This window comes from Acyrthosiphon pisum, chromosome A1 (genome assembly GCF_005508785.2).
Source record: "Acyrthosiphon pisum isolate AL4f chromosome A1, pea_aphid_22Mar2018_4r6ur, whole genome shotgun sequence".
Lineage (NCBI taxonomy): Eukaryota > Metazoa > Arthropoda > Insecta > Hemiptera > Aphididae > Acyrthosiphon > Acyrthosiphon pisum.
The window spans coordinates 144,989,492-144,999,954 of record NC_042494.1 but is presented as its reverse complement, the minus strand read 5'-3'; the positions used below and the strand labels follow the sequence as shown (position 1 = coordinate 144,999,954).

At 30.8% G+C, this 10,463-nt stretch overlaps 2 protein-coding genes across 2 annotated transcripts in view; both read left to right on the top strand.

The window, feature by feature from the left end:
- Window positions 1-1,087: 1,087 nt before the first annotated feature.
- On the top strand, window positions 1,088-6,110 carry LOC100572744. The gene is made up of 7 exons (XM_008186502.3): window positions 1,088-1,779; window positions 1,934-2,083; window positions 2,314-2,520; window positions 4,138-4,269; window positions 4,613-4,816; window positions 4,908-5,177; window positions 5,823-6,110. The coding sequence occupies exons 1-7, from the start codon at window positions 1,576-1,578 to the stop codon at window positions 6,024-6,026; spliced, it is 1,371 nt and encodes a 456-aa protein (XP_008184724.1). The 5' UTR covers window positions 1,088-1,575; the 3' UTR covers window positions 6,027-6,110.
- A 550-nt stretch (window positions 6,111-6,660) lies between these two features.
- The window catches only part of LOC100572840, a 15,919-nt gene continuing 12,116 nt past the window's right edge, over window positions 6,661-10,463 (top strand). Inside the window, exon 1 of the mRNA XM_003245600.4 lies at window positions 6,661-6,923. The gene's annotated coding sequence lies outside the window, so the exon portion shown is untranslated. The remainder of the gene's footprint in view (window positions 6,924-10,463) is intronic.

Here is a 10,463-nt window from a genome sequence, read left to right as displayed (position 1 = left end):
CTTAATTGATATTTATAGAAAAAAAAACTAAAAAAATTGAAAACTGAGTATGTCAGTAAACAGCTCAAAAAGAGTCAACTTATTTTCAAAATTTTATCGTGTATAGAAAATGCTAATATAAACATTCAGTGAAATTTTCAAGTTTCTACAGTCATTCGTTTTTTAATTACAACAAAATAAGAATATTGTCACATGAGAAATCGAGCGAATATCAAATGTTGTAAAAATATGAATTTCAAATGCTCATAAAAATTTAATTTGACTTTCTTGTAGACATTTTTTTTTTGATAAAGGTAGACAATATTATGAGGAATCTTGTATTACATTTTCAAATCTTAAATTTAAAAATAAAAATTTTTACGAATTCTTAACACAAAATAATTTGCTAATATTCGTTATTATAAACTGTGACTAAGGATTTTTAATATTTTTCAAATGTCATTGTAACAATATAGTAGGAGCCTTGTATTAAATTTTCAAGTATTTTTACTCAACAAATAAAGTTTTATTGACATTCATAGAGAAAAAAAACTAATAATATTGGAAACTTAAAATGTTATCATGTATAGAAAATGGAAATATAAACAACCAGTGAAAATTGCATGTATCTACGGTCATTTGTTTTAAAGTTATAACAAAAACCAAAATCAATTTTCTCGAAAACAGATATTGTATAAAAATTCCCGTTTTTCCTTAATTTTTCTTTTGTTTTTCACGGCACTTTTTAAAACTATTGGAAATATCTAATTTTGACCTCCTGAATGCACCAACTAGATTCACTTTCCCATCAAACAAGATACTGTTAAGAAAATCGAAGCAGTTTTACTGCCCCAAACCGTGATGACAGACACAAAAATAAAAAAATAAAAAAATAAAAAACACACATCATTGTAAAATCAATACATTCATCGTTCCACTCAGAATCTAAAATGATTTTATAGTTAAAATTTTATAAAATGTTCAACTTTTATAGATAGGGTTGAAAATTTAAAGCAAGGTTCCACGTAAATAGATAAATAAATAGATAAACAATAATATCATCAAAATTTGATCATTACTACTAACTACTAAGTATATTTAATATACTTAATATACCTACTATTTAATATACTTAGTAGTAATATATTATTATAGGCTGACTTACCGTTTTCGATCAGAATCTTTTTTTGTATACAATGATATTATATCATTGAATTCAAATTTAACACCATCCATCACAGTAACCTACTGTACAGCAGAGCAACACCCACTTGCCCACTTTTTATTTTTTATTTTACAACCGTTGCTTCGTAGGCCGTGCACAGTAAGTAAATTTTACATAAGAAAAATGTTATGAATTTAATTTATATAATTTTTATCGCGGTCTCTAAACGTTATTAGTTATTGGTTTTAAAAAACAAAATACGCTGGCTGATATGTTATTTTATTCCAAAAGACTCCTGCCAACAGGAGTTGATTAAAATTTTCAACTTTGGTGTTGTTGTGTATATAATATTTATTATATTATACCCAACCAGCCTTGAGTATTACATATTTTTTATCGCTGTGAAATATATTGATAAATAAATATTCACGATGGACATTCACGTCGATCCTTATGACAACCATTACACTCTAAAAATGTTACTGACTAACAACATTAACGGAGTAATAAACTGGTTGCAGAATTCTGCCAATTTCGGACCGCCCCGACAGGACGGGACACCCTTCAACCGAATGACGGTAACGAGATCGTGGTTTGACGTTTACGCCACTACAGGACTTGGCAAAACCAAATCCGTACGGACAGAGTAATTTCATAATTCCTTAGGTCGGGGGAAATTCAAATAAAAATAGAAATATATTGATTACGATACCGGCACGACGTGGTGCGTGCGATATTATAATATTCCCGTGTAATAATATTATGTATATACAATAATATATTATATAGGCGTCTAAAATGGACTGTTTGATTCAAATCACGCAGCTGATGAAAGAAAATTTTCGTATTTCACGTTTGGGTTCGCACCAATTGCCATGGAACACGAAACATATCATCGATTTGCCAAATGCTATCTACATAGCGGAGAATTCGTCCATAGTAAGTCTCCACGATTGTTGCCCCCCCCCCCCTCCTTACTGTAGCTCGTTCCACTGATCAAAACATTATTATTATTATTTTTGACATCGAATCGGAATACTATTTGTCAAAGAACATGTCCTTTTTGTATTCGAAATTGTGATGGGGGGATGAAATAGAACATTTTTTTGGGAACACTTTTATACGCAATTATATTATTTTATGTTTTTCTCCGAACAATACCTATACAGTTTCCGAAAGAACAAGTTGAGAAACTCGGTATCTTAGGATATTTTTTGGACACCAGCAACTCAAAATCGCCCTTACAAATGCTTTATGACATTTCTAACATATTGATAACGCGGCCAAGAGTAAACGTGACGACCAAAAGCGGTATGCATGTTTGCAAGCATTACGTGAACTTATACTGTTCAACGGGACTGGGACTGACAGTAGAAGTGTGTATATAATTGATTAATAAGTACCTACCTAATTACATTTTTAAAAACTAATTAGGAATTGGTTCTTGAACCTTTGAACTTTAAGACATTTTAACAGTTTGAAGTTCGAGAAAAATTAAGGTTTGTTAGTTAGTTTTTTTCAAATTGTTCGAGCGTATTCAAATTTGAGTCAGCAGATTAATTTTAGTTTTTTTTTTTTGTTAAATATACCACTGTTCATTTTTACTATCAACTAGTAACTACCAAGTTTATTTTACTGCTATAATATTTTAAAATTGTATGACTTCTTAAAAGTTCAAAAGTTTCAAGTTCGAGAAAAAAATAAAGTTTGAATTCAAGTTGTTTTTTTGACACATTCTTAATACAAATATAGTTCACATAATTATGCAAGTTTATAATATAGACATTAAAGCACTACAAATATTATAAATAAATTATAATTTTAATTTTAAATGTAAAATAAAAAATTATGAAGAATAATGAGAAGTGTTTATATTTAAAAGTAATTACTTTTAATTTATTTTCAGAACCATATTAAGTAGTATAATCATTTATAATAAATGATTTTTAAGCTAATATAGTATATTTTATGTGTTATACTATTATGTTTATTGTATATGTATAATATTTACAGTTACGTGTACTTCCGTGGAGTAATTTATGATAATATTATTAACATATATACAATTTTTATTTTCACTTTAATAGTATAAAATAATGAGTATCATCCGATGGATTTCGCGGCAGTCAGCTGTTTATATTATATTCCTCGGATTATTTTCTATTTTTTATAAATCATACTCTAAAGTTCAACATTATCCAGGGGGGCCCTAGGGGCTATGCCTCCCCCTAAGCCCATATTTATAAAAAATTGTATATTGCTAAAAAAAAATTACAAACCAAAAAACATAATATTATACTATCGACTATCGCCTATCATACGACACGCACAAGTATGTAGATAAAGGTATGACGATATGTACCTGCTATCTATATTATGAAGAACCTATATTTATATTTATCTATATTTAACCTATAAATAAACTATACTATTATATTATTATAATATAAAATATACTTTGATATTATTATTTTAATATATTTAAAACATTAATTGCGTTGCACACATTAGTGTACGGACTACGAAAATACTAAAAATATTATCTTGATAAAAATTATCATGGCTACGTTCAAGGATGACTGAAGATAGACTATCAGCATTATGTCTAATAACTCTTATTTATGTGTGTAACAAAGTGGATGTTCTAGATCAAATAGATCACATTTTTGATATTTTTGCCAATTCTAAAAATAGATGACTTGATTTTGTGTTGTAAAAATTGTTATTTTCTTTTTGTTATACAGTTTTTTGAAAATTATAACTTGCCCTCCCCCCCCATCAAGTCACTGTTGCCGCCCCAGACGTTATCTATATATTATTATGTATGGTTGACACTGCAGCGTTAAAAAAATAAAAATGAACGATAATTTATCCATCGTGTATTATTATTAATAATTTATTTTTACTATCACCTTTGTATATCGTTTTCCCAACGATACGTCCTCATACAAGTGATATTGTAATTTATAATCACACATGTGTACACGCCACAGGACGCGAAAACGAGGTCCGCTGAGCAAATGCTGAACACGCTGCGAAAACTATGCGGTTTTGTACAAATGGTGAAATTACCGTTATTGGATCACCCGGGAAATTACGGAAATGAACATCAAATGTGTTTGTGCGTAAGTCAAAACAATTTGTTCAATAATTTATTATATCATTGCATTCAGACTTGTAATTTCGTAACAGTAATTATTAGCACACATAATATGGGCACAAATACACGCGTAATATCGTCATCCGTCGGTTTAGTCCGTGTAGGTACTGTGCTTATACAGATTGATATTCGTACAAAAGCGTTCGAACAAAAACTTAAATCAATCGTAAACGTATATTTTAATAATATGTGATATTATTCGGCAATATTCGCGTACGACGACCAACGATACACTCTGAATCGTTTTCCAAACTAAGCAGCAGCAGCAGAAGTTAATCGTTTGGCGTTTTTTTTTTTGTTCGTCGCAGTTGCCGATCGACGATCAGTACAAAATTAAACTGATCAAATACTTTTTGGAATCGCCCAAGGTGCCGCACACCGTGCAACTCAAAGAACTCGCGGCCTTGTTAAATGTGGTCGTGAAATATTCGGACACGGGGTCCAACGGCAAACCTGGTGTGGCTTGTAAATTTGGACCTCACGTCACAGTCGGCGTAGGTGCTACAAAAATGGTACTATTGAAATATATAAATAACATTAACAACGATTAATGACAGTACATAATATTAATACCATCACGCGCGTTGTTGGGTCCCGCTGCAGATAAGCGTGTTCAGGTCGCGGAAGGCAATGTTGAACGAGCTGAAACTGGTGTGTGGATTCGTGCAATATCCGCGAACGTTCGTGCCACCGGACTGCTTAGATTATACGATGGCCGAAGACGATGAGAACAACAACTGCTACAACAGACCAAACATTTCCTTCCCGGGCTTACTGCAGCAGGGTAATCACCCATCGAACGAAATGTTTCCGGCCGCACCCGTCGAGTATAGGGACACGACGGTGTCCAATCACGCAGAAACGACTGCGATCGTGCGTATCATATCATAGTATATTGTTATATATTTATTATAACGATGACGGTGATTTAATATAATAATGAAGATTTTTGCAAATATCGTATCTGTCTTTATGTGCAGGGTGCAGTAATGCAATGGCGTAGGTATATAAGAAGGGGGCATAATGGCAAACAATCACTGTGTGGGTGTAATCTATTAAATAAACGGCGAACACTATTCGACAAAATACCGAATATTACCTATTACCTATTCAAGTCTGAGCTTGATGAATGTTTTCTGTTTTAAAAATGTGTTATTATTTTTGTTATGTGTGTCTGACATCACCTTTAGAAACTATAATAATGCTTCAATATTCAACTTTTAGGGTAGTTTATGGTAACAATTTGGACCAGTACTTATTATAGTGTTTATGGACGGTAACACTCTATACAGCAGATTGAATTTCCTGGTTTATTTGTTTTCTATTTACAAAGCTTCGATTTTTGATGTTTTGAAACTGTTGATCAATACTGATCATGGTATTACAATACTGTTTTTTAAATAAGTCACATATTCACGCAATATGTCACGAGGATATTATAATGCCTTACTACATATGTATTTAATGCAAAGTATATAATATAAGTTTGCGCATAACTTGACCTCCACGATTTTACAGCCTACCGTTGTAAACACTGGAGGAACGGTCGAAATCGTCGTGCGGGAGGGCGTGATTACGAGAGGTGCGTTTAACCCAAACCTCAGACCGAACCATAACTCCTACAGTCCTATCCGACCAAAGCACAGCTGTTGTGTGATCCGGGGCTCCACGACGGAAGGATTGACCGAAAATTCCGATCGAGGACTAGACATGGGGCAGTGAACACAATTATTATTATGTATACACGTCATGTGTTATTTACCTATATACTTATCAACTATATCCGATCATGTGTATATTATATATTATTGCACTTTTTACGATAAAAATCATATTTTAATGTTTATACAGTATAAACTTTACACGCTTCACTTTTATTATTATTAGTGTATAAGAGTATAGCAGTATAAGTTATTATGTTATAACTTACTAGACAAACGCGTGTTTTACTTTTTAAAACAATTTACGATCAATGGATTATTTTTATTTAGAGAATGCAATTTATTCACTGTTATGAATAAATTTGATAGGCAATATTTAGACTTAAAAACGATAAAACATTTAGGTATGTAAAAACGTTCTCTATGGTCGATAATTGTTTTTGTTATTTCAAATTTGAAGTGAGTATTATGATTAACAATAAATGAGTAAACAATAAAAATATACTCAGGTATTAGTCATAAACCTTAATATAGTTTATTTTATACTAATAGACAAGAACAGTGTAAAAACAGTATGAGCTGCTTGTAAATTTATCGCAGTGATGTAGGCTATCTTGACAACAAAATACAATAATCTTTATATTATAATATGTCTTACCGGGATAGTACATCCCGGACTACCAACATATTATGTGTCCCTCAGTCACCGAAAAGCGCCTCTATGTTTCCACGCTCTGTGTGCAATCATTTCTTGTATATAGTATGAGGTCTATGGTATTATTCGATTCTGAAAGTCATCAAATAAAACCAACAACTGCAAGGCGTGGACATAATGCTATATTTGAGTTTAATAACTAATATAATATGAAATAAACGCAACAAATCTGTAATGAAAATCCCGAAGTTGGTGGTGTAAATGTGTACCTAACTGTTTATACCTTCGGCGAGTGTGCACGACGTAAGTACATACAAAAGACCAGCCGTCTAATATATTATTTTATAAATCTCAATACATTCGCGATCGTGACCGTTTAACCATTTACGTTTATATACACTATAATTGTACAAGACTTTGAACGTCGGTCTTGTTGATGATCTATATCGATGTACTATTATTATTGTTATTATTATTATTTATTGTATCATAGATTATATATTATAGAAACTATATAGGTTTTGAGCACCGACCGCCCGAGGAAACTGCCCAGTTATTGTGGGTGGTGTAAGGTGTAACTTAGTGTGTAACTTACTCAAAGTGCGATAACATGTTGTCATATTACATACATGATTAATAATGTAACCATTGTAAGTTTATATAACATATTTTATATACAATATATTCCAGGGTTGGTAATATACGCGTATAAAACGTTTTATACGTTACACGTATAATACCTCACGTATAAAACATATAAAACGTATAAAACTAAATAACGACTAAGAAATACTTAATTTTTTTAAATTTAGAATACAATTAAAAACAATACAAATTTCTTTTTTTGTAATTTTAAGTTATGACAAAAAAATATATATTTTTATTAATATAACAAATGTCTTCTTTTTTTATAATAAAATAATAATTATTAAGTAATATTAATGTAGTTTATTAAGACAGAATAAAGATCAACTAAATGGTACTTAGTAATTAATATAAAAAAATTTAAGATAAGAGCTTTTCAATCCAGCAAAAAAAAGAAACTTTTATACAGTATAAAACTAAGTTGTTTTACCTATACTGTACGTTTTATACGTTTTATACGTACTATACGTACGTGTTTTATACTGTACTGTATTATACGTTCCAACCCTGAATTATATTCACGATGGAAATAACTCTAATACTTTTGAATAAATAAATACATATAAGATAACACCTGTCACAGTCCAGTCACAGAATTCCAGATCAATAAACGTATTGAATTTTCGTCCTTATTAAACGGACGTATTTAGTTTTGAGGATGTCTATAGTCAGCCTGTTATATCGTAGTCTTATATTATGTAGGTACATGTACAACGCAGCAATCGTAAATTGAAAACAATTTTAAATCCAAATAATAGTATACATAAATACATAATAGTTCATACTTTGAGTTAACTCGTAACTTCCTGGATTACATGACGCGCGCGTCATTTATCAAATAAATCGTAGGTATAATCAGCAGTAAACGTTCATTAAACATTTAATAGGTATGACGTGTTGAAAATTAAAATCATTACTAGAACGGCGGCGATGTACGCGCCTCGACAACACGTGATATAGTAAGACAGTATGTGATGAAATACGTAGTACCCATAATATTATATAAGTTTATATAAATATTACGAGTCTTAAAATGATTTGGTTAACTGATGATGTGGTGAAGGCAAAGAAAATGTTTACTTCTCACATAATATTATAATGAAGTATTGCAGATGAAAGGGATCATATAAATATTAAAATATGGTATGTCTAATGCGTATAATATTTACTATTTAGTATGTAAGCGAAAGAAAATCTAGAATAGGTGTGCATAAATTATTTTGACCTCAAGAAAAACTATTTTACGTTTTTACACAATATTTTCATTAAAACATTAATTCGTTCCGTTGCATAAAACAACATACCTACTCGAAAATACAATAACCTATCCTTAAAAAATTATTTTACCTATTTGATTTTTTAAAAAAGGTAAATCTGATACAGTGATACCACCAACTATACCCTGTTCAAAATAAGAAGCACATAGACGGCCACGGGCAAAACCGGTTTTTTTAATGTAAATCTATGTGCTTCTTATTTTGAACAGAGTATAGGTAGGTAACTATAAAAATATAATGCAAGCCGTCATCAAAACCAGATTGAAACCTGACCGCGTGTGCGATAAAAGTGTAATATTTAACATTTAAAGTGAAAGTCACCAGTCAGTTTAAGCTTTAATTATAATATGAAACAGCCGATGATACCTATGTGATTTATTTGAATAAATTGTTTCATTATGTCCGAGAACAATTACTACTCGTCTTTTTGCAACTAGTCCTCATGTGTAATAATGGGCGATTGTAAACTCGGCCCGAGGAAAAAAAAATGTTCAAAAGGTGTATTGTAAACTCGGCTCCTGTTTTTTTCAGGTAAAAATAATTTAGATGTAAACTGGGCCCGGGGTTTTTACAGGTAAAAATGATTAACGTGTAAACTCGGCCTGAATAAAAATATAATATGAATAATATTTTTGAGAACAATTTAGAGGACACCATGTGGAGGTGATAATCATTATATCCTCCAAAAATTATTTTCATATTTTTATTCATAGTATGAAGTTCGTTATATAAATGTAGAATTCACTAAAATTGTGAATGAATTTAAGTAAAATGTATCCATGTAAATAAAATTATAACTGTACAAAAGTGTACAAATATAATTAAAACTGTAGTGCAATAGTTAATAATGTAAGGTTATAATATAAATCTATTTATTTAAGTAAAAAGCCATGTGTTCCACGTACCTATTCACTCACCGATATATACACACCGATACATAGGTACTATTCGTTAACAACAAATTGTTCCTTATTGGTCAAAATAATTATCGGGCCGAGTTTACAACCGTCATTTTTTATCATTTTAAATCTCCGGGCCGAGTTTACAACAAAAAAGGTAACCGCGGGTCCAGTTTACATTTGCCTGTAATAATAATATAATATGAATACATTAGGTATAGTGTTTGTTTGTGTGTGATATTATTATGATGTTATGGAATTTGGATTATTTTTCTCTAAATTTTTCATTTTAATTCCACTGCTGATTTTCAATTATTCATCATATTTATCAGATTTTTGGCACGTGAAATCGTGAAACTAACAACGACGAAAAACAACAATATACACTTATTTAATCAGAATATTACCTATCGTAAAATTAACTAGCAGAAAAGTAACGACGTGACTTTTTCATAAAATTACTGAATTTGATATAACCATAAATGTACACCCGAAATTATATGCTATGGGTCGTTTATTATAATTTTAATAACAAATAACATACTGTTATGATTACAACTTTGTAAACATTGCACCACTCATTCATGAGTGGGTGTATTCAATATTTATAAGATATTCGTAGTATTTGACCAGGGGCGCCATTTCAGTTTTGTTTTTAAGTGTGCAAACAATTAAAGAGGCCAATTTTTTCCCAACTCCAGGCCAATCGTTAAAAAAACGTTTCTAGTGTTTTCAGTTTTTCATTACAGATTCATTACAGTATCAAAAACATATTTAATAAAAACATATTTTTATAGTTAACACATTACATTTTACCGTTCATACATTCTGTGTATATACTGTATAGTGTATAGTAAAGATATTTTTAGATAGAATAGATGCATATTATTATTATTATGTCTTTTGTCTATCAGTAACCAGGGGCGGACTGGCCCAGGGTGCTATACACCAAGTAGCACCCCGGGCCCCCGTTTGTATTTATGATTCGGGCCCTCGATTACCACAGTCGGTATACGGTATAA

What these genes read in the sequence shown, in the direction of transcription:
- LOC100572744 (XM_008186502.3), top strand. Translation starts at nt 1,576, where the DNA reads ATGGACATTCACGTCGATCCTTATGACAACCATTACACTCTAAAAATG. An exon ending in GACTTGGCAAAACCAAATCC is followed by an intron (nt 1,780 to 1,933) that starts GTACGGACAGAG and finishes TATATTATATAG; the next exon opens with GCGTCTAAAATGGACTGTTT. An exon ending in GACTGGGACTGACAGTAGAA is followed by an intron (nt 2,521 to 4,137) that starts GTGTGTATATAA and finishes TACACGCCACAG; the next exon opens with GACGCGAAAACGAGGTCCGC.